General features: G+C 36.7%; 2 protein-coding genes across 2 annotated transcripts in view; both read right to left on the bottom strand.

Annotated features, from left to right (window-relative positions):
* LOC142353110 (uncharacterized) overlaps positions 1-25,572 on the bottom strand; it is a 576,000-nt gene that overhangs the window by 167,932 nt on the left and 382,496 nt on the right. The window lies entirely within an intron of this gene.
* Positions 18,305-25,572, bottom strand: part of LOC142353409 (host cell factor-like) — a 46,892-nt gene continuing 39,624 nt past the window's right edge. Inside the window, exons 16-19 of the mRNA XM_075405641.1 lie at positions 23,933-24,118; positions 23,294-23,565; positions 20,448-20,591; positions 18,305-18,641 (exon numbers count right to left, since the gene is read on the bottom strand). Of these exons, the coding sequence (XP_075261756.1) occupies positions 18,593-18,641; positions 20,448-20,591; positions 23,294-23,565; positions 23,933-24,118 (651 nt within the window). The 3' untranslated portion in view covers positions 18,305-18,592. The remainder of the gene's footprint in view (positions 18,642-20,447; positions 20,592-23,293; positions 23,566-23,932; positions 24,119-25,572) is intronic.

Genomic DNA, 25,572 nt, shown 5'->3' with positions numbered 1-25,572 from the left:
AATGAAGTAATCAAAGAATAACTTTTGTGAGAAAGAAAATGTTTAATCAGAGCAAGCTTTCCCGGTATCGATGATCGGAATGTTCTATACAATAGAAAAAATCTCTACCATGTCGGCGACAAAAGAAAATGTCTCAAAAAGTAACTGCAACTTCAAATTGCAGTTCAAAACAGCTGCAGATAGCGCAAAATATCAAACAAAATGTACTCTTTTAGTAAAACTCAAATGTATCTTTGAGTAAAACTCAAACGTAAACCTCAGATCGTGAAAAATGACAAAATGAAATTAATTAAGGCTATAAACTAATTCTTCAGAGATCACTTTCCTGTGACGTTGAGCGGATAGCGGCTGTGATGTCAGATAATAAATTGGGACTATTTTGAAGAAATTTGTGACAAGTACGGTGTGAACGACATCACAAACAAAAGCTTGACTGCTGCCATTGTTTAAATGGTTGATGTTAATTCAATACCAGGACCACAGCCAATATTCTTCAAAAGCCAGGATAATACTTCAACCTCTTCAAAACATATCACGAAGAAGTTGCAACGCATGGTCGAACAGGACATTTTCGAGCCTGAGCAGCTAGGAGGAGTCATGAATGCATCACCTGTGGTGTGGCAGAGAAAAAAGAGTAGAGAAAAGTCATGCACGTGGACAGCCCAATACCAGACGTAGAAATGGTACTCCATAATCGTTAGGGGGCCTCCTATTTGAGCAGAAAATCACCTTCTGATAATTGGTACTACAAAATTGAGCTCGATAAAAAGACAAACGACATATGCGCAGTCAAAACATCTCAGTCATATTCAAAATGTGCCGGCTACATCAAGGATTGAAAAAGTTTTCTCCAATCTCCCAGAACTGCATCGAAACAACGATCAAAGGAATCAAGGCTGTGATGGTCTATGGAACGACCAAAAATTTGTTCGACATCAAAAAATGCTTGCATTTAAGAGTCGACTACGTGAGATCATTTTTATTATCAAAGATGAAAATCTAACTCATAACGAGTCAATAGTATTATTTGTTTGAGATCCTCATTATTTAGGGACGCAATAGCATTATATCTCAAAAACATATCGAAAAAATTAAAAGTCCGAAACCACAATATAAAAACAAAAAAATGAAACGGTTGCTGGGTTAACGAAGTTCATCGTCAGAGTGATTCCCGGTTATGCGAGCAAAGTTTTACCAATGATTGACTTTAGAAAAAACAATTTCTCTCAGGCGAAACGCAACAGAAACGTTTCTTTTTGTTTTGCTGTTTTACTAAGACTTGTACCTCTTTACAGTTTGGAAAAAGAAGCTGCAGTTACTACAATTATTAATGATGTCACAAAAACCAGTAGACGGGGTTCTTTCGATTGAAGAACCTCCTTTAAAATTTGTCCAGTGGAGCCAAAGTACTCAAATATAGAGAGAAAGCCATTGGTGATGGTCTTTACGGTCACAACACTGAAACACTTTCTTCTTGAAAAACGATATACTTTTAAGTCAGACCACAAACAGATCAAAAATCTCTTAACACCAATTGAAGAGATCTCGAAAACAGCATCAGCTAGAAAGACGAGAAAGGCAATTGCTCTGATGGCTTGAGCTTTGAGTTGAAGTAACAATCAGGAGAGCAGATACCATATGCTTTGTGAAGGCTAGATTTCGACAAAAATGAACTTTAAATCAATAGAGTATGCTTAGCAAACAACAGCAATCACTTTGTTCAAACTGATTAGGTGCCCAAAAATGAGGGGCGAAAATCCAGTTCAGCTACTACTGGACGCAGATTAAAAATATCAGCAACAGCATATTGCAAAATCCTTGCGCCAATCCATTCTTGTCATAGCCAATGAAAAATTAAAGACTGAACCTCTCATCATCAGAAAAGTTTTAAACATATATTTTATACAGCCTGAAAAATCTCAGTTGAGACTGTTCTATTAAAAGACAAACAAATTCCGAAACTACATGAGGGCACCGTGAAAACCGAACTCAAGAGTCAATGTAAATATACCTCAAGGAGAAACACAATTTCAGAAGACATATGTTTACATGCTTATTCTTTGTTGAAACTACAAAGACATGGAAAATTTAGTGAAAACTTTGTACAAGAAAAAAAAAAGCGGGATCAGCTCTGAATTACAATGCAAAGAATTGAACAAGTTGAGGACAACCATATTAGACCACTTATGAGAACGGCCTGCAATAAAAAACATCAAATCAAAGCAACGAAATGAAATAGAAACTATACAAAACTTCAACTATATTTATTTCATTTCCCTTTTAAAAATTTTTTGATTTATTATGCAAAAATTTTGTAGAAAACCACTGAGAAACAAAGTAAAAGGTCAGAAAACCTTTTTTTACAATTTTCTTGAAATACCATAAGAGTCATTGAACCAAGCAACTAAAACTTCTGCTCTTTGACCTATCATATTATTCATTGATGGAAAGCACATGCAAATTCTAATGAAAACGATTGGGGGACCACATAAAAAAAGTAGCAACAAACGAAGACAATACTAAAAGTTCAAAACTTTTGCAATGGAATGCTTCCAGAACGGTTTAGTAAACATTTTTCACTTCACTTTACAAGTTGTTTGAAAAGTCACGCTCTACAACTACTCACTTTTTGCTAATCTTTCTACTCCCGCGTGATTAAATATTTAATCCAATATAAACTCCCATTGACAAGAAAGGCTCCAAAGTAGTTCAAACAGATCTTATTACAGTTACAGGACTTGTCCTGAAAAAAACTAAAAATTGATCTAATTAATTATCTTAAAAATATTATTTCAAACAAATTCAATCTAGGACATTCAATAAATCTCCTGACAAAATATGCCTGAAAATGAAAAAAAAAATGTTTGAAGTCTAATATCTGCAAGGTTTCGTGCTCCAACAATTAAATGAAGTAACGACTATATTTGAATGTTTTGACTCGAAGCGTCCTTAGAATAAGTACATAAAAAACAACCTAATGAGAATCAATGAGAGACAAAGCAAAAAAAGGGGCAAAAACTGAAAAAAGGGGCAAAAAACAGACTATGAAAACCAATGCTACCAAACTAAGGGAACCTCATAAATACAAGTCAAAACCTTTACCCACAGCATATCATAAAACTACAAAATAATGAATTTTTTAGCGATTCTAATCGGTGAAATGTTAATGGAACTACTAAGGAGGGCAAGAACCGCAAATTCATTTGAAATCTTCAGACGCAAATGGTATCTCGGTGATGGAAAATGTTAGCTATAATTTGGAGCCTCTGGGTTGTCTAAATTGATGTCGAACTAGAAGGACAATGATAATTCGTTTTTGTTTTTAGATATTATATGAAGAAAACAACAAAAAAAACTTTCAAGACAAACTTTTGTCGAAAAGCAGCTGTCAAAAACCTATGAACTTTTGCTGTGTAGTCTGGCGGCTAACAAATTTAACCTATTAATCATTAGCAACCGATGAAATCTGCAACTAATGAGATTAGGTGATAAAACAGTGACAACTACAACTAAAACTAATAAAACTCAAAAGTTCAGTAAACATTTTTCAAAAACGAAAAACATATATGTCAAAAAAATATCTCTAAAATAGATATGGTTAGGCTAATTAATCTAGGCATCCTCAGCAACCGATGGATTTGTTATTAAGTAGACCAAACGATAAGACAACAAATGGAGCAATAAAAACATGTAAAACTTCAAAAATTCGACCACTCCTCTTGAAAAGAATGAGTGTCAAAGACAATAAAAGGAAACTGAAACGCTTAAAATGATCAAATTAACGTATATTAGCGACCTTTTAGGACTGTTTTTAATGAGACTAAAAGTTAATACATCAAAAACACGATAAAACTCTCAAAACCCAAAAACTTAGGAAAACATTATAAGAAAAAAAGTGTGAAAGGTCGTGAAAATCGGAACCGTGAACTCAAACACTTTATTTGGTTCATTGATCTCTCATTAGCAACCAACGATACCGTATAGATGATAAAGGAACGAAGATAGATTCTAAAGGGTCAAAAAAAATTTCAATATGATTTTATGTCAACAAATAGTGTCAAAGTAAACAAAAAGAAATAGCTGCACGTCAAGGAGTTCCATCAATTGTAAAGATGTGACATTAGAAAACATATGTTTCATAACAATAGCACCCAAGAGCGCTGACAACAGCAGTCAAATTGCGACACGTTAGAAAGAACTTGCTTTCAAAAATCTAAAATTTGTTCAAATAACAGCTTCTCTGTTCAATTTAGAGGTACGTAGAAAAAACATACTCGCTTTAATGATACGCTTAAAACCTACTTGCTTTATTTCTCCACTTCATTTACTATTCCATCGTGATCAAGTTCAACGATCTAATTTGACTTCTAACTGACGTCAAAAAGCGGAAAAAAGAATGAACAGATCTTAAAAACGATTCGAAGATGTCTTTGCCATAAAAAAGCCTGCTGAAGCACTAGTTTCTAATGAAAGTGAACTTCAAAGAACAAAAAATAGTTCCAGAATTGAAATGAAAAAAAAAATAGCAAAAAAGTAATATGAAAAAAATTACGAAACTCTTCGCTCACACAATTTCAAGCTAGCCAAATTAAGCACAAACAACTCTAATTCCAAAATAAGACAAAAAAGATTGTAAGAAGTTATAAAAAATTTCAATAAATTTTTTGCAAATTATTAAAGTTAAAAAAAGAATTGATTGGTACCAAAAAACCTGTATTTAATTTTCAATAGAGTTGCTCATGAGCATCAAGCTTAAACATAGTTACAAGTAAAAGCAGAAAAATACTGAGGTGGGTCAAAATTGCTTAAATAGCCCTAAAACCTTAGATTTTGTTGAGAAAACATGCAAATAAGAGTAAAACTCTCTTTATTGGCCAAAAACCTTCAAAAAGCTATCGAAACAACCCAAATATTATAATATTAGTCTAAAACATCTTTTTAGACAACACAAAAATTGCAAAAGAAATAAACAACTTGAAAAAGCTGCAAGTGGACAAATAAAATTTGCTCCCCTTAGCGAAAATTTTTACTTACCTACGTTTGCCGCTGTGTCAATAGAAGGCTTTTCTCCACTCTTCAAAATTTTTCTGCGGAACTACTTTTTCAAACTTTATTAACTCCCTGAATTTCCGGTTTTTTCGCCCGCGCACTCATCAAAATAAGAAAACCATAAAGCCTCTTCGGTTCTTAAAATGACAGCACACCAATACAATCCAAATAATTTGAATTGTTAAAAAAACAGAGCATCATTCCCTGATTGAAAAATTTCTAGAAACTGTGTAAAAAATGCGATGAAATCCGCTGATTTTTCAAAAAGTTCAGCGGAAAAATCTTACATAATGTTGCGCTGAAATTTGCTGAAATGCGCTCAAATTTTGCAAGAAACACGCTGAAAACGACTGATTTTTCAAAAAAAAATAGCGCTGTCTGAGACGCACATGCTGCTCTCCAGTGCCGTAGCCATCGCTCAATCCACTGCGCCATTGATTTCTAAAATTCCTCTCGTTTAATTTTAATTTATATTAATAAACAGTTTTGGAAGAATTGCGCTGAACTTATGTAAGAAGTGCGCTAAAAATTCAGAGCAATTCATGGTTATTTTCATCGCATTTCAGCGCTTTCAGCGCATTGTTTAGAAAAATTTAATCGTTAATGTGAGAGCAATTTGAATGGTTCGAAATTCAGGAATCAGTGTCAAAAAGCTTTCAAATCCACTAAATAAATTTAAGAAAAGCGCTGAAGTTTGAATGCATTTCTTACAAAGTTTCAGCGCAATTCAGCGTAAAATTATGAAAGATTATTGCGCTGTAAAACGTGAAAAATCAGTGCATTTCAGCTCATTTCAGCACAATTCAACGAATTCAACTCATTTACATAATTTTAGCATATTCAGCGCATTTCTTACAAAATAATGCGCTGAAACGGCGCTGACATCTCGACCCGGGTTACAATAGAATTCATGGATTGCAAAAAAACTTGGGCAATACAAAAACCTCCTGTTGGAGTCGTAAAAACCTGTATTACCAATTCTCTCCATCAAGTCGTAAAAAGACCAACACTTTTACAATAGTTTCTTCAAATTCGTTCGAGAGCAATTAACATACGAATTACAACTATTAAAATGAAAATAGGGGCTATTACTGTGGAAAACATTTTCATCCATTGCATGTTGAAATCGTGACGAACCAAGAACTACATGTTACTCTTGCATCAAACTACATGCCATTCTGGCATCACGTTTTATGAATTTTATGGACTGACAAATTAAGGGTGGGAGTTAAGGCAGTAGTATCTGTCAACTTTTGAAGTGGAAAGTGAGGAATCACTTTTCGTTTACATGCACAATTGAAAACTCCAAGGTGCTAATGACTCTTGTGCTTTGCCACTGCAAAAAAATCCATTTTTGGAAAAACTCAAGATTAACAAAACCTAAGTCACAGAACAATAATGTGGGTTTTTGAAGTACATCATAATTATACACGGTTTAAGGTTGTTATCATTGTGATTGAGTTTCCCGTCTAATAAAAAAACAACAAACCTACAAAAAAAATTGAAATGAGTAACTTGCAACAAATTGCAATGTAGAACTATTCGAAAAAATTGTTACTGTGTTTAAGTTTGTCTGGTCCTGTTTTACGTTTGATCTCTGTCATACGTGTGCATCATTCAGTAAATTAGCGCAAAAAAACTACGATGTAGTTTTTTTACTTTTGCTCTTTCTTTCTTTTTTACTTATCTTTCATTTTGTTGTTTCCCGCTGTCCGAGTTTGCTTCTTTTCATCCCTGTTATCCTTCCCGCCTCTTCATCAAAAGTTCTGATCAAGAACATCTTTTGTTGAAAAATACTTCAAATTTCATTCTTCTGCATCTAACATTTCGAGCCCACTGATTACTCTCTTGATTTGGCGCCCAAAGCTTAGGCTCAAAACTAATCAAGCGATTTGCTCAGCTAATTTAAATCTAGAAAATAGGCTGCCATCTCGCCCTGCAAAGACTCTACAATTAACGTAAAGTACGAGACGGCGCAGTCAGCAAACAAACGAACCCCTCTGGGCATTGACGCATTTTGGGGTAAACTAACTCCATATCCACCTCTTCGCTTGGAAAATGGAGAGTGTAATATAAGTTACTCCTGACCGCCAAAAAAACACCAAATTGGACACCTTACTGGGCCTCAAACCTGAAATGATGAATTTGCCATTTGAACAAATCTACGGGGAGGAGCTCATCAGATCAGCCGAAACGCGCAGGAAACACCCAAAACGCCGATTATATATTTAACAGGCAGAACATATGTCAACGTGTGATAGAGGTTGGCATAATTGGCGGTGACAAATCTTGGCATTTTGCAGGCCGAAAGATCGTCTTCCTTTTATTACTGATTATTGGAGTGGAGGACCGAAGAATACTGAACAGCAAGAACCTGCATATCAAGGTAGACAAATTGTCTACAGCAGAAATTTGCACCCTGGTGGAACAAGCGTTCATTAGACCCCAAAAATATAACATTCGACAGGCATGTTTTCACATAAAAAAACAACTAGAAAACGAAACGGTTGAACAATTCTACGGAAAACCCGGAAAACTGGCGGAAAATGGCGTCTACGAAAATAATGAAGAAACACTCTTCAGAGACGCCTTCATAACAAATCTAATAAAAATCGGAAAAGAGTTGCTGAAACAAACAGTGGAAACCAGGAAATCTCTTGAGCTAGCACTCTATATGTAACGGGGGATGCAAAAATAACAACAAATCCAAGCTCGTAACAAAAAACTTATCCCAGCAAGCGTAAACGTCCAATAACCAGCTAGCACTCGCTACGCGAGTAGGTCAACTACGAATTACTTTCCAAAACAAGCCAATCAAGTCGCACCGTTTCACTGCCAAATCTGCGGCTTATTTTGGACCCGGGTCACCAAGAAAGGTGTTTTGCACGTGATAAAGCTTGCAATAACGGAAGTTTAATGAACCATTTGGCTAAAGTGTGTAGAGACCAACTGTAAAGATGTGACATTAGAAAACATATGCTTCATAACAATAGAACTCAAGAGCACTGACAACAGCAGTCAAATTGCGACACGTTAGAAAGAACTTGCTTTCAAAAATCTAAAATTTGTTCAAATAACAGCTTCTCTGTTCAATTTAGAGGTACGTAGAAAAAACATACTCGCTTTAATGGTACGCTTAAAACCTACTTGCTTTATTTCTCCACTTCATTTACTATTCCATCGTGATCAAGTTCAACGATCTAATTTGACTCCTAACTGACGTCTAAAAGCGGAACAAAGAATGAACAGATCTTAAAAACGATTCGAAGATGTCTTTGCCATAAAAAAGCCTGCTGAAGCACTAGTTTCTAATGAAAGTGAACTTCAAAGAACAAAAAATAGTTCCAGAATTGAAATGAAAAAAAAATAGCAAAAAAGTAACATGAAAAAAATTACGAAACTCTTCGCTCACACAATTTCAAGCTAGCCAAATTAAGCACAAACAACTCTAATTCCAAAATAAGACAAAAAAGATTGTAAGAAGTTATAAAAAATTTCAATAATTTTTTTGCAAATTATTTAAGTTAAAAAAAAGAATTGATTGAAACCAAAAAACTTGTATTTAATTTTCAATAGAGTTGCTCATGAGCATCAAGCTTAAACATAGTTACAAGTAAAAGCAGAAAAATACGTGATAAAGCTTGCAATAACTGAAGTTTAATGAACCATTTGGCTAAAGTGTGTAGAAACCGCACAAACAAAATAATTCCTCGAACCAAAAGAAAACCAGTAAATAATTTGGGAGCAGAAAACACTATGGAGGAATCCATAAATTATGTACAATCGTCACCAGGTGACAGATTGTACGAATCAGATTACAGCAGTGGGTAGGAAAACATGGTTGCTTTAATCGACAATAGCGTCAAAAAAAAATTGGACCATTGAATCAACCAATCAAAATTGAGATTATATCCCTTAACTAATCAATTGCGGAAAAACATGCAGCTTTTTGGAAAAATCAATTGCAACGCAAGTGGTAGGGGGAGTACTTCACAAGCAATCTGGGTGAGCGAAATTAGGAAACCTCAATTGCGCAGGTTTTCAAATGGGCCATTTCTGACTAAATGAAAAACCCAAACGCCGGTTTCAACCAATGGCTGGCCCATTCCAGCCACAGAATTCACAATTAGGGCAGACAGCATCAACCCACTAATCAGTGGTAACCTTTTTGACCAACTCATACTTGCAGTTTCACAAATTCTATCAAAATTGTAATCAGGCGATTAATACTACAGCTCATTTCTTAATCAAAGAACATGAAGCAACACAGTTTTCTAAACTATTAGTTCGTATTCGATGATAATGAAAATATGTAGCTAAATCACATCTTCATCTTCATTAGCATTTTCAACCAAGACATTAAAAAGCAAGACAGATTTTAACTATCTTACAAGATAAATAAGCCTCAACATACAAAATTACTTGATGAGAAATGTATCATAAAACTAAGAATTTGTCCAGATCAATGCGTTTTTCCCCTATCGTAGTCACTGTTAAGAGACTCCATTCGATGTAGTTGGCACCTGATTCTGAAACACTAAAAATACTCACAAAATGTATATGAAACGCCAATTATAGAAACGTTAATCGAATCAATATTGCAATAAACGAGTGATCCGGCACCGCAAAAGAGCATTTACTTTTCAACAATGGAACTTAAATCTGCGTAGAGCCAACTAAAGTTACACCCAAAAAATGACAAACATTGCAACTTCAACATAATAAGCGTACACATAACAGTTACATACTGCTTTCCTGGTCTTTTTGATATGACCGCGGAATTACGAGAGATCATGAATTATACTTTAATTGGACTAAAATTACCTACTGCTTCTTAGATGACATCTTTTGCTGAGCAAACGTACAGAAGACGATCACAAAAATTTGGAACTAACGTCTGCGTCCGCAAAGACCTTAGGTTTAAGTTCAATACAATCCACTCCCGATTTGCACGTCCCATTAAAAACGCGTGATTCCGCACCGCAAATGAATACAGCAAATAGTATTGGCTAGATAATAGCTCTCTAACTCCTACGTTCAATAATACAACGCGAAGGTTTTTTTTTAAAAAAAAAGAGGTGTGCGATTGGAGGAAATTAAACCCAATATACACTCGTACTGGCAGACCCCACATGAGCAATCCGGATGCCTCTGCATCGATGAGAGAATTGTAAACCCGAACATCTTGTTAGAGGCCTTCTTAGACCACATCCACGATAGAGAACTGGTTAATTCGGACCTGATGTGTATGGCTACACATTGCTGGTGATTATACATGAATCGCGAGTTGATTGTCAAATCAACCCGATATAAACATTCCGTTTCAATTGGTAAGATTATTCAACCAGTAATTCCTGCTAAACAATAATGTACTTCTCATATGTTTTGTGCTGAACCGAACCAGGAAAAGCAATTTGATTTTGCGGGGCCTATATTTGATGAAAGGGCAATGAATTATACTTTCAGCCGCAATAGCAAAAGTTTCTAAATACCCCACAGCATGTGCAAACATCCCACAACAAAAGCAAAGGGCCCAAATGCAACAACATTTTTAGACATGTATATCAGAAATCATGGCGTACCAAGTACAATTCGATTAGTTAAAGCGAAATGTCTTGTGGAAAAACAGGTACCAAAATTTTGTAATAAGAACTATATAGACATCAAAAAAGCGCCCGTTAAAGATCATCGGGCAATTGGTTTGGTAATAAGCCTTAAACCAGACTATGAAAAACAGACTTGCAATTGTTGAAGGAGAAAAATTAGCTACAAATTCTGTCAACATATACCAGGCATCAAAGATTACAAATAACCAATTAGAAATATAAAATCAAAAATCAACAAAGATTTCGCCATTCGAAGCACACTTTGATAGAAAGACTTACAACCCACTGAGCGTACAATGTGCTACTGCTAAGCTGTCTGACATCTCCTACGGGGGTATTATAGAATATAATTTCGATGAAGACATAGTTAGACCAGAAGCCATACTACCAGACAAATGGGTCAATAAATATCGCAGCCAAAATGAAAAGGATAAGGGAATAACGCAGGAAACCGGCGATGCGAACGAAGTGGAGAAAAACAGTGACGACGACAAATCACAATTTTTCTGTTCAAAAAACCTTTGTCAACCGCAACCGATCCCTTTATCGGAACGCGCCCTCCACTTCAAATTGGCCCAGAAATTCCATTGCTAAAAAGAGGTCAAAAGGGAAATTGAAAGGCCTTTACGAGGTGCTCGCCACGAGCTCTAACATCGTAACTGCTAGTACCTCTACATCAAAATTTAAAGAGCCTGGTAAAAAAATTGTGAGAGTTCGAAATAGCGACATCTCCAAATTTGACAGTCAAATTGAACGCCAGAGTCCCTTTAAAATTTATGCGGACAAATGTGGATCCCGGAACCGGATAATAACTCGCGGAAAACAAAGCAAGAAACAAAGCCATATTAACTAATGCAAAAAGGTAAAGCATAAACGAGGTGACCTTGACAGCATTGTATCATCTCCAAAAACAAATGTAGCACGAGCCATTTGATGTCGTGTGCCAAAAACTCCTGATTGCGTGGCCTTCAGAGCACAACGATCTTCTGCAATTGAAGAACCGCCTGGGGAATGGCTCCGACCTGCAACTTCAAGTGCACCTCCATTGGCCTTACAACAAGTTCCTCCCGTCCTTGCTGAAAACATCAATAAAGGAAAACCAACGAACGGAGGAACCTAACAGAGGACTCGATTACTTTGAAAACTTCAACACCTCATCATACTTTCTAATCGAACCTCTGCAAGGATGCAAATGCCGAGCCCGAGTCGAAAACATCCAGCCACCATCGACATCCGTAATTAAAACGCTACAAGCGACAGCGGAACAGGCCCCAGAAAAATGGAACATCTCACCAGTCATTGAACAGGTCTCAACTACCGATCGCTGAGTGCAATATTTCATGGACAATAGGAGCCCGACACCTGATGACGTTATCTTCATGAAGCAGAGCTAGGCAACAAATTCTGAATAAAACTGCAACTGAATAACTGTTAAAATTGTTTATTATTATTATCTATCACTAGCTATCATAACCAGCAAAAGTATTAAGACTACCAATTTAACCAAACAAGATATAAGTTTTGTGATTATGTTATTTTCTTAAATTTTCATTGTTGTGAAATTTTGACCAAAATTGTGAGCGGTAGGTCATACATGTACATCATTTTTTAATTTAGAGCAGTTTGTGATACCCAAGGATATCATCCTTTGTTATTTATTTGGTGCAGTTTATATTTTATACGATGTTTTAAATTAGTTCATTTTATTTGCCCTTCATAAATTGTTCATACTTGTTCATTTAGTATCTTGTGATCTGCTTGTTATTTCCTTCTTGGTTTCCCGATTCGTGATCACACATGTCTCTTCACGCATTCACGATTTGCTTTTAAGCAACTCATTTATCCTCTTAACTTTGCAATTCAAAATCAGTTAAACATTTCTCTTTATAATTCCCGCTCCGAGAGTAAGCGTTGAATACTTAAGTCAGGATCTCGATCCGCGAATCACAGTTTAAGTAAAACTGAGCACACCCGTACCGCGAGTAGCTACTCTATATAAATATGGTACGACATGGTGCAGTCAGCAACTAAACGAACACTTCTCGGAATTGACTCTTTCTTGGATAAAACTACAACCGACCCTCCTCTTCGCTTTGAGAAATGGAGAGTGCAATATAAATTGGCACTGTTGGCAAAAGAGAATATTTCTCTTGATACACTACTTGGACCCAAACCCGAGATGGTGGAACTTCCCCTCGAACCAATATATGAAGAAACTATAGTTGGTGATTCCGCACAATCGGAGAGAGAGAGAGGAACGCTCGCAACGCGCAGCAGAAGATGAACTGGGAAAACGAATGGCAACGACTAATTGAAATTGGCATTTTGTGTGGTGACAAACTGTGGTCACTGGCGGACCGCAAAACTGTGTCTCTACTCTACCTAAGCATCGGGGTAGAAGAACGTCGCATCCTTAACTGCAAGAACTCGCATATCATGATCGATAGTCTCTCTACTGTAGACTTCTGGAAGATCGTGGAAGAGGCATTCATCCGTCCTCGCAACTTAACTTTCGACCGTCACGTTTTCCTGATTACGGAAGAGCTTCAGGGAGAAACAGTAGAATACTTCTATGGAAAATTAAAGGAATTGGCAGAGAACTGGGTCTCGACGAAAGAAGGGACCCTGATCCGCGAGGTCTTCATCACTAATCTAATGGATCCCGAAATTGAAAAGGAACTTCTTAAACAAACCGTTAACCAAGTCAGGCATTAGAGCTAGCAATTAACATGGAACCTGGGATGCGAAACCAACATCAAATTCAATAGCATAACAAGATTGCCATCCCGGCCAACGTCAACGCAGTTCAATTTGCTAATAATTCTCGAACCCCGAATTCCAAAATTTGAACAATGTTCCAAGACAAAACAACCGTTCCACACTCTACTGTTCAAACTGTGGAGGAATTTTTCTTCCGAATCATCGTGATGAATGTATCGCAAAATGCAAAACCTGCAACAATTGTGGACTTCTAAATCACTCTGCGAAAGTTTGCAGAAAACAAAAGAATTTGAAACCACAGCATTCTAAGAAAAAGATGGTAATTGTCGTAGTATAAGAACCGCATCCTGAGGATTCAGTGAATTTCCTGCAACCAGCTAAGCTCTACAAATCGGACTATAGTAGCGGAGAGGATAATATGGTTGCGGTGATCGAGAATGCAGTAAAGAAAGTAGAACCCCTCAGCATGCCTATCAAGATCGGCAATATTAGCAATACACTACTCGTGGACTCCGGTAGCGCATGCAGTATTCTCAACCGTTCACTGGCGTCGCAAGTGGTACAAAGCCGTCCTCGCGCTTTCTGGATCAGCGAATAGGTGTCTCCACAACTTCGGACTTTCTCGAATGAACCAATCCAGGTCGAAGGAAAGATACAATCCGCAATAACGAGCAAAGTTTGGACTTGTGATTCAGCAACATTCACAGTTGTAGCTGACGGACTAAAGTCCCTAATTGGCCGTGACTTGTTTGATCAACTTGGACTAGCAGTGACTCAATCTAAATCTCAAAAGGTGAAGACACAGTGATGCCGGAAGAAATACTTCCGGATGACAAGTGGGTGAATGGTTACCACAGTGACATCGAGGTCGAGATCGGGATGTCACGAGTGATGCAAGAGGCGAAAACAAGAGAACGAGCAAGCACGGATGGCGAATCACGCTTCCTGTGAACGAAGGCCACTCGCCCAATCCCTCTCAAAGAGCGAGCGGTGGAACTAAACTTAGCCCGAAAAATCCATGGAAATCGACGCTTGAAGAAAAACTTAGAGGGATTGTATGAGGTACTCGCGCCCGGCTTACATATCCTGAAAGTTAGCCCGACAACTTCCAGGATCAAAGAACCCGGAAAATCTGTAGTGACAGTCAGGAACTGTGATGTTGCGAAATTCGGGACGCAACTGGAGCGGCAAACTCCGTTAAAAGCGTACGCGGACCGCAGGGGACCAAGATCAGGAGAAAAACTGGTGGAAGAGCTAATTCAAAACCACATTAGGGACTTCACGAGGAAACAGAAGGGGTATAAGAAAACGAAGCATCGTAAGCGTGATCCGGGCAGCGGGGTTTCCTCCTCGAAATCGAATATTTCACGCGCAATGCGAGGACGAATCCCTAAAATCCCAAACTTTCTTGCTATTCGAAACCAGCAGCAAGTAGCCAGCACTGTTTCGCATAGCGAACAGCACACATCTTTGTCCGCAACTACAACTGCTGCAGCGAAACAACCGCAAAGATCATCAGATCGAAATCGTCGAAGCCCATTCTATTACGGCTTTGATAGCCCATCTCCTGATTCGACGATCACAGCACCGCCTAAACGACCACGACCAGCGGGTTATGTTGAGAATTACCAGCCCCCACCCGAGTCTATTGTTGAAACGGTTCAAAACATTGCGGATCAACAGCCTGCCGAGTTCAATATCTCCCCAAGGTTAGGAGACGTTTCGCCACCCGCCCCGCGAGATCCTTCTCTTCTAGACATAGACACTCCAACGTTAGTTCAGTCAATGACTGTGTTTGAAGCCGAAGGACAGAACTTAAATGAATGGAACAAATAGAAACTGAGCTCCTATACGAACTGTGTTACTTAAGAAACTTTATAATTTAATAGTATTTATTTTTAGCTATGATAACCAGTACATATATTGATATTATTTGTTTAACCGGGGACCAAGTATTAATTTGTAAATATTGTTATGAATTTATACTTTCGAAAATTGTTATTGTAACCATTTTCTTTGTCGATGTAAGGGTTATGTGATAGCCAAGGATATCATCCTTCGTTATTTATTTGGTGCAGTTTATATTTTATACGATGCTTTAAGTTAGTTCATTTTATTTGCCCTTCATAAATTGTTCATACTTTTTCATTTAGTATCTTGTGATCTGTTTGTCATTTCTTTCTTGGTTTCCGGCTCCGTGATCAGACCTGTCTGATCACGCATTCACGATTTGCTTTTAAGCAATTCATTCATTCTCTTAACTTTGCAATTCAAATTCAGTAAAACACTTCTCTTTGTATTTCCCACTCCACGAGTAAGCGTTGAATACTTAAGTCATAATCCGCGAAACACAGTTTAAGTAAATTTAAGCACACCCGCATGTCGTACTCTATTTATATAGAGTAGTTACTCGCGGCGCGGGTGTGCTTAGTTTTACTTAAACTGTGTTTCGCGGAGCGAGATTCTGACTTACGTATTCAACGCTTACTCGCGTAGCGGGAATTACAAAGAGAATTGTTAACTGAATTTGAATTGCAAAGTTAAGAGAATGAATGAATTACTTAAAAGCAAATCGTGAATGCGTGATCAGACATGCGATCAGACAAATGTGATGTAAAATTTAATTGAAATTACTCTGCTCTTCCTTTCCTTATTACTCATCTTTCACTTTGTCATTTCCCGCTGTCTCAGTTTGCGTCTGTTCATTCCTGTTTTACCTCCGCCTCGTGACTGAACGTTTTGTTCATAAAAACCTTTTGTTGAAAAGTACTTTAAATTTCATTATTTTGCAATGGTGATTTCAAATTCAGTCATTGAATATCTCTCTTGATTTCGTATCTCTTAGCATAGGAGCACGACTTATTTAATAAATCGCTTAGCGAAATCATCTCTAGAAAGTATAATGTATTGCCCAAAAAAACCTTAGAGATTGCCGTACTTTACTTTATTAGTACAGTCCTCGCGGGGCTTAAAGTAAAGTACGGCAATCTCTAAGGTTTTTTCTGGGCAATACATTTTTTCCGGTGGAGATAACTATTAAACGCTTGTGGGCAGAACACGATTCTGTTGGCCGCCTTTGTTGAGAAATTGAGAAGATAACGCTTGAGAGAAATCCAAACAACTTGCTTTTGGAATTTTTTTAGTTTCACGACCCTAAAGCAATCGGAGTCAAAATCACCAGCTGAAACAATAGAACGCTCTTTAAAAAATACCTGATTACGAACTCCTGAAAACTAATGTTGCTTCGATCCTTCTGGTAGAACTTCTGGTGAATGCAAAGAAAGCCGAAAGTAAAACTAAACTGACGTTGAAAACCAGTCGACAAGTATGTAATCTCCCAGAAAAATTACTTTAATTGTCAACGGTTGCAATCAAAATCGTGCACAATAATTGCAACGTATAATGTATTCCAGGTTACTTAAGAAAAAATACACGCCATTATTTGTGTCTTCGATTGGTATATACTTCTGATAAATCAAATATACTTCTGATTTGCTTCCTGTTCTGAGCTATTTTGACTATTTTGTTAGTTTATCTGTGATTTTCCAATAGTATTCTTCTAACTCGTTGAGTTGCTTTAGGTAGAAGTTGCACATAGCAAATGAAAGAATTCTATGATTTACCGTCATTGCATTTCGCATTTCATTTTAACTTTCTATTTTCCTGTTGGAAAATTTTTTGCTTTTCTTAAACCTCATTCAATCTGCTGTCCTTGATAATCAAAACCCCATTCCAAACTTTAGACGTAGCGTCGGTTTGTATCTCAACAATGCAAATCTCTCATCCAGAGTTATTATCAACTGACTCTTTTTTTCGTTCACAGGACAAACATCAATGCATTGAACAATACTCTTAGATGAACAAAACTCGTAAGTTAATTACATTTCCCGCCCATGTTTAGATTTATAAATGTATGGAAGTTCGTGACCTTAGACGACGTTAGTTCAAGTTTGGTTATATCCGTCACAATTTTGTTGCAACTTTGGGGCAAGCATGACGATTTTTTCAAGATATAAATAACTCATTTCCAGGCGTCACTTTTCACCACGGTTGCAGTATCTAAGGCTAAGTGTCAATTAGACAGATGGAAGAAAGCCTAACCGGTGATAAAATTAAGAAAAGTCCATTTGATACTAATGTACATTAAGACAATGCGCAGTTTTAAGATTACCCATATCAATGTTAACGAGAACCATTGTCTTTGACCGGGATCTCAAGTAATAACCAACAAATATTCGGGCAAGAAATTTTTAGGCTAATTACATATTCAAAATCGCAGAAATGGGTTTCGTTCATCCGTGAATTCTAGTTACAAAATTCATGTTTTTTCCAGGATATAACACTTACTTCTACGATTTGAGTAACTAAACTTCTAACTTGTATGATGTGCAGGGGTGGGGATCGAGTGAGGGTCAATTTCTCCGAACCGCCATTCACGCCTAAAGTATGTCTCCAAAACAGTTTCTGTGAATCTTATACTTGGAGACCAGTGAGCAGAAAGGCTCTAAGAGCACTTAATCTCCGCTGGGCGCTACCTGTTTATCCCGTTTTAGAGTCAGACGAATCAAGTCAAATGGGTCAGACGATAAATCGGTCAAGCAAAAAATCGCACAAAGACCAACAGGAATAATATAATTACTAAACTTCGTTTGAGAGCAATTAAAAATGCTTTTTGGGACATTTGACACGTATTGCTCAGTTAGCTGAGTACATCACCTTTTGTTCGATGGCGAAAGTCCTTCAATGGAAGTAATTCTTGAGCACTTGCGATCTATAATTCCTTTTGTTTTATCTTAAAGCACATCAAGAATAGTCTGTACACGCATAGGTTTATATGAATTCTTAAAAGGCAGACGGTTCCTGGGGAAAACTAACAACAGCTTACCAAATTCAATTTGAAAAGCTGAATAGTCCGTGACAATAAAAACGCACAGCTAAAACATCTAGTTTGACCAACTCGTTTATAAATTAACATTAAGAGAGAGAGAGAGAGACTGAAATTTGGAAAGGAAAATTCAACTTTATAATCTGAAAACTAGATCATCAAGAATAGTGAAATAATGACTTAGAAGACTACTGCTGCAGAGTGACGATAATCACATTAATAAAGCAATACGAAAATTAAAGTCTGTTTAATGAAATAAAGTGTTTTTATGTTTATTAATGCTTCGCAGTAGGCAGATGAGCTGAGTAGACTAGACTGCAGTGAGGTCCATTCAGTGAGCTTCTTCGAATTTAGCTCGTTTCATGTGCTGCTGGGACAACCTAAACACACATACGAACATTTTAATTGTCATTCTTCCTGTGCCCCGGACAAAGCAGTTGCAATGATTAAACGCCCATACAATTGGGGAATCCTTAAATTAATCTTACGGCTTGCTTAAGTCTGTACGTGGTTAGCTTTTGATATCGTTTTTCACCTTGCGCGTATTTGTTTAATTTTTTTCAATGAATGCTAAATTCAAGACCTGACTTTAATCACCGCTAACTGCACATTTGAACCACCCATCCATCTCATTAGACTACTAGTTCGAAAAAAGAGTGAAACTAAATAAAATTAATAATAGAAAATTTCGAAATCTAATTTTCGCTGTAATCTGCTCAAATTGCGACTCCAAATCAATATTCTCAGAAGACCTTGTTATACTGATCATATTGGATCGAAATACTGGCGTCGCAAACAATTTGAAAGAAGGCATAGGCTAGACTAATTCTGTCCATAATTCCATCATTCCTATCATTCCATAATTCTATAAAACTTAAATAGATTCGTTTCAATAAATCGCTTTAAATTTGAAATAATTTTGCAAAAAAGTAATCAAAATCTCTGCATTATATGCATTGCTAACTGAGGACGCGACACCACAGAGCTAAATCTACATTTTCATGGTCAAATTTGACCAGGCCCTCATCTAAAATCCGCGGCGCTATGTTAAATCATGGAATTTATAGAACGTCTATGGATTTGGGTTACATTTGCAAAGTAGGCCATATTTGAAGGGAATGAGAATGCCCCGAAAAGTATAGGAAAAAAATACTTTTGCTAATTACTGTTAGTTTTTTAATTTAGCCTTTTATACTGCTCTCAAATAACTTCATTTACAGCGAAAGATCCTTATTTGACATTAACGATCTTAAAACAGGCAAAATCAATTTTTGGGAAAAAATTATTCGTGGGTATGAACAATCAAGTAGCTCCAAAAAAGGTCAAAACTGACGTCACCCACGCATTTTAGTCAAAAAATTTCTTGGAATGAACAAACATAAACAGACCAACGTCGGATAAATTGCTCTCGAACCTCGCGCCGCGAGGGGGGGGGGGGGGGGGGGGGGTTCCTAGATAAATTTTTATGGGTACAAAAATTCAAAGTCGGAATCCGAAAACAGACGTTTACAATAGTTGCCTCAAATTTCGTTCGAGAGAAATTCAACAGCTGATATGAAATTAAGAACGGTCGAAGAGAAGGCCAATAGCAGCATCACACAGCAATTAAAAATATGAGCCAAAATAGGCCAGAAGTTAATATATCTTTTGCAAATTTCAGATGCAGGAAGCATTAAAAAGGTAGATGTAAAAAAAATGGTTTAAATTTCATTTGGCCAGACAGACATGCAAAAAATGCAGTAAAAGACCGACAGGATCTAAGAAATGTTACAAACAACCGACTAACGTCGGGCGAATTGTTCTCAAACAACTGGCGCGCTTCAAACTCTAAGATCTACCCTTTACACCATAAATCTATGTCTCCAAAAGTTTTGGTGAATCGCACACTTAGAGTCTAGTAGGCCGAAAAACTCTAAGAGAAATTAATGCCCTCTGGTCGTTACCTGTTTATCCAGTTTCTGAGGACGAAAAGTCAAAAGGTTCATACGAAATATCGGCAAGGCAAAATCGCATAAAAAGATTACAGTACCAATATAATCCCTATAAACTTTGTTTTAGTGCATTTAAAGGGTTAAACGTAACAGCTTCTCTCAGCTGATAAGAAAGTAGTATGGCCAATAAACTTGGTGTTAAACTTATGCACCAGCAAATGACGCTTGTATCTAACACACCGAGAAAGAACTTACACAGCAGCTGCTGCTCCATGTGACGAAGACGGGACAGTGGCTGATCTCTTGGAGGGCGAGGAAGAAGTTTGTTGAGTATTAGTAGGGAGGAGCGAATCACGAGAAGAGTCTTGTAGCCACCTCACTTGAGTTGCGGGCCCATATCTAAAACAGTTGGAATAGATTTGACAATTTAAGTTGAGATCTAGAAATCATTCAACCAAAGTATTCAATATTTCGAGGCAAATTAATCTACTATAACTACAACCACACACACTATTGGAAAAAATAATCTCCATTCTGCAAATTTTTCAAAAAGCCATCAATCGTTACAGTCAATCATTACAATCAATTAGGCAAATAAAAATCAATTAAATATCTAAACATAGCCGGCAGATTGCCGTAATAGCTGCGAAAGAATAGACATGCGTGCCATATAATAGAGATAGAAACAGATAAAGATCTAAATTGAAAAAAAATCGACGCCGCTCAAAAAAACAAGTTGAAAAACATTCAGCAATAAATTAATAAAGCTTGTTAAAATTCATTCCGCAGAAGCCTCTTATTAGGGACCTATACTGTACATATGAGTTCGTTTGACCTTAAACAAATTCAAATTAAACTTAAGTTTTAAAGTGCAAAAGTCATTTTATTGAGTGAGGTAAGTCACGTATGATCAAAATCTAATCACGCAAATAACCTAAAAACTTTTGCTAAAGCGAGTGAGCAATGACGTCACGCGCGCAAATGCCGTTAGTGAGAGGAAGAAGTCATTCAGAAAATTTGACTTTTTCAGCTTTGCTGTGTGAACAAATGTAAAACGAAAAAAGAGCGTCAGACGACGAAACAAAAAAACATAACCGGAAGAATACCGGAAGCGACTCGAAGCGTAAAAACTTGACAAAAACCTTAATTGCAGCTGAAACCATTACCTTTTTTAATAAACCATAAACTCATTACCCCCCCCCCCCCCCCCCCCCCGGGTCTGATCTAAAAATTGGTGAAATTTAAACCACTGTCACCAAGAGAAAAAAAATGCCGCAAAAATATTTATTATTGAAAACGTTTGGTAAGGATAAGTGCAAAATAATTAGGATAGTCAAAACACTGATAGTCTCAAAAAGCTGACAGGACTATCAACTGCCCTCAAATAATTCACGATTCTAATCTCAAAAAGATCGCTAAAGCAAACGGCAGATAATAATAACTTAGAAACTAAATTAAATTTTTCAAAAAATAATGCTCAAAGTTAAGAATCAGAAAACTACTACAGTTAGATTTCTCATCACCGCAATTCAGACAAAAACAACATATACTTTTTTCTTCTTGTATATATGCTAGACAACATCATTTCAAACTAATTCAAAAATTATAATAATCATAGAAAAGCAACCGAGTAATATTTAAAGGCAAAAAAACGTTTAAGAACAATACCAAGGTATACCAAGGAAAAAAATACAATAAAAGTAATAAGTAGCTTTTCTGGAAAAGGCTTTCTAGTAAACTCTTAGTACTGCCATATGTTGAATGAAATCAATTGCAACCCAAAGAAATGACGAAAATCTAAAAAGCCGAAATCATTCAATTTGTTAATAAATGAAAAAAAATAATAAAACCAGTATAAACGTAGGTGCCCGGACAGAGCTAGAATGATACAAGCTAGAATGTGAACAATATGGACACAATAAAAGGAACACCGTAACAAAGACTAATTCTTGATTTTTGAATGTTCAAATCAAAGTTTATAAGTTTTGAAAGTTTAAAAATCAAATTTAAAAAAACAAGAAAAACTAACACCACTTCATTTTTCAGCATTCAAGACATAAAAAAACAACGATACATCCGAGACAAAAATCTATCCTCCTGAACAGATCAAAAAAAGAAAAAGCAGAAATCAAACATACGAAACATTTTGCAAAAAAAGGTCAAAAAATTTTTAGGACTGCATTTATAAAAAAAATTTAACTTATTTTCAAAAATTTAACGCTAAAAAATTATTGACGTTTTTATTGAAACGAAATTAAAGCCCCTCATGTTGCACAAAAAGAATATTTCTAGTAATTAAAACCGAAATACAGACAAAAATCTGAGAAAAATAGGAAAAAAACTACCAAAATCGGATTAGCATATGTACAATTTTATAAAACAAAATTACATCGAGGTAAAAAGAGCCATCGAGTATATGAATTGTCAACGGGAAGTTGTCATATTGACTGATTTTTGACAAAAAGACGGCTAAAAGATCCAAAAATGAAGAAAATAATAGGAAAAAAGCCAAAAATTAATTAAAAAATCAAGAAATTTATGCCAATTTTGAACTTGAAACGCGTTTTCAGGCTCTGCAAAACACTGTGCTATTAATTTCCAAGGTTTAGATTTCAATATAGCATCGAATAAAAATCATTTCTACAAAAAACCAAATTACAAGCAAAAAAAATGGGCCACTTAGACGAAAAAACGGCTAAAAACGGTTATCTATATGTGCCATTCAGTCAAAAACTACTTTTCAAAGTCAAAAAGTCATTCACTAAACGCAGCGCATGATCAAAAAACTTCTCTCGCTCAGAAAAAATTAGTTCACACGGCAATTTTTCTCACTTTCGCTTTTAGGTCAAAACAGCGTCTGAACGAATAGTACTTCCGGTAAAAAAAAAAAACCTTAAGAAAACCAATACTCCTCTTCGAGTCGTAAAAACCAAGAGCACCGCAATATAGCTTCGCTCAGCTTACAGCTTCGCAGCTATAAAAAAACTTCATAATTCTGAAATTTTACCCAAGAAGAATGCAATTATACTATCAAGTCAATTGACAAAAGGCCTACAAATGTAGAATACTATCACAGATATTGCTAGAGATCTAATACTCACCCTTTCTCGTTTCTGGCTGCAATTCTGAATATGATAGCTGGTTTGGTACTGTAATCAATATGGGCTGACACTAGGTGTGAGTTATGAACTGTGCAATGAGGAGGCACTCCACAGAACACTCGGATGAAGGCCAGCTGTTGGGTAGGTCTGGATTGAGAGGGGGCTTGCAGTTCTGGCTGTGTGTTACGTACGGCCAGGTACACAGAGTACTCCAATATTTTGCCAGCTGGGTTCTGGGGAGGTTCCCAGCTCAAGTTTGCGCCTTCTGGGCTCTGGAAAGAACTCACTATTAACAATGCAAAATTGAAGGTTCATTAGTCCATTTTTATTTGTCCATAACCAAAGTAGTTTTTATAAAATCCATCCCAAGAACATGGATGTAGCACTGCATGCCGGAAAAATAAAAACGTTCACTGACTATTTGTTATTGTTCGAAGCCAGGATTGATGTCTGCCCCATAGTTTGCTCAAATACTGTCTGTCCATTTTTTTCATGATTCTGATAAATCTTGAGAGCCTCAATTTTACGAACTGGCATAGAGCTTTTCGTATCTACTCTGTTTTGCCCCCCCCCAGCTTAGCAGGCTTCTATCTTTTACGCCCCCAGGACTGAACCCACTCGATTGAGCCCTTTAGATACCTTGCTAATTTTGATGGAAGACGGAGCTCCTGGAAATCCAGGCACACATGTTTTGAAAGCGGCCACTGGACTGAATCCTCCCCTTCCACATGCATTGATACCAGCCACTCGCAACTTGTAAGCAGTTCCTGGCTGAAGATCTACCTGCACACATCCACTTAAGTCTCCTACTCCACCTGTTTCGTCCTGCAATGCATGACTCAAATATTAACTATGGTCAAATCAAAGTTGGCAAAAATTAATAATGGGCAAATTTCGAATGAGCAAATTTCAAGTGGATCTTCTGACCCCGTATATTTGTGCTCTCCATGTTTTTAATGTAACATAGCTGGCAGACTGCCAGCAAATAGCTGCGATAGCGTCGTACATCTGCAGTCTCCAAAAGATAGTTATAAAAATGACAAAGATTTTTTTAACTAATTGGTGAGATTATTTTGTGATTATGAATCTACAGAATTTATTACTGCTTCTAATAATTGCCCTCAACTAAAATTCAATTAGGTGAGTTGGGTGCGACTAGTAAGGCGCAAGGCCTTGAGAGCTGTTCAGCCACTTAATACCCTCTGAGCGTTAGCTGCTTATCCTGTTTTTGAGGACGAAAAATGGAAAGGGTTAGACGAAAAATTGTTCACGCGCACAAAACCACAGGACTAATATAATTGCAACTAATCTCCTTTGAGAGCAATTAATAATTTTTTCAAGCAAAAGACCACATATAAATTGAAAAAAAATTGTTTCGTAAAATCATGACTAACAGTTAATGCAAAGCTCACTAACAACTTTGATTCTGAAAAAGGAAGAAAGAAATTGAGAAAAACTGCCATAAACTCTCATTTTTTTGTCAAAGTTTACAGAAAATAAACTGATTTGTGAAAAAAAACTCATTTTGTAATAGAAAATGATTAAAAGCATTGCGATCCAATTCAGGTATCAATAAAAGCAATTGAACATCGCAATGTGCCAAAAATGGCCTACAATTCAGTAGAATGGATAAAAAAGATCAAATTAACGCAAAATTCTCTTCAATTACCAAAAAGCTGCACAGGGCTTTCGCGACTACTTGAATTTCAACCCTTTAATCTATAGTAGCCCCTCAGACAACACGAAAAATTCAAAACGAGATGATAAAAGCCTGGAAAAAGCCGCACGTGAACAAAAAGATTAGCTCGCTTAGCGATAATTTTATTCACAACTACCATTCTCGCTGTTTCAAAAGAAGGTAGGAACAAAATAAACACTTCCTCCGTTCTGAAAAATTGTTCATTGAGGGAAGAAGAGCCGGAAGAATGTCTGAAACGACTCGTAGACATCTTCGTCAAAAAAGTAGTTTCACTCTTCTAATTTTGATTACGTTTTCCAATACTGACTCTAATGATCCTAGACGGTTTTGCCGAGCAGGTGCTGTTTTCAAGCACTATGCGCAGAATGAGATGATTGGAACTAGCCGCGATTTTACGCAAAATTTTGAACAAGCAGTGAACTCAAGAAAAGCGAAACTTTTGTCCGACGAAGTAACAAAACACGGCCACTAAAATAGCAGCTTGAGAAAATGAGGGCGGAGGGCGGTTATTAAAAATCAGAAACACCTCTTTGAATCGTAAAAACAGATCACCATTACTCCTCTCCGAGTCGTAAAAAAG

The sequence above is a fragment of the Convolutriloba macropyga genome, chromosome 14 (genome assembly GCF_964194025.1).
Source record: "Convolutriloba macropyga chromosome 14, txConMacr16.3, whole genome shotgun sequence".
Taxonomy (NCBI): Eukaryota; Metazoa; Xenacoelomorpha; order Acoela; family Convolutidae; genus Convolutriloba; species Convolutriloba macropyga.
Note: the sequence above shows the minus strand (reverse complement) of the source record. Positions and strands in the feature narration are given on the sequence as shown.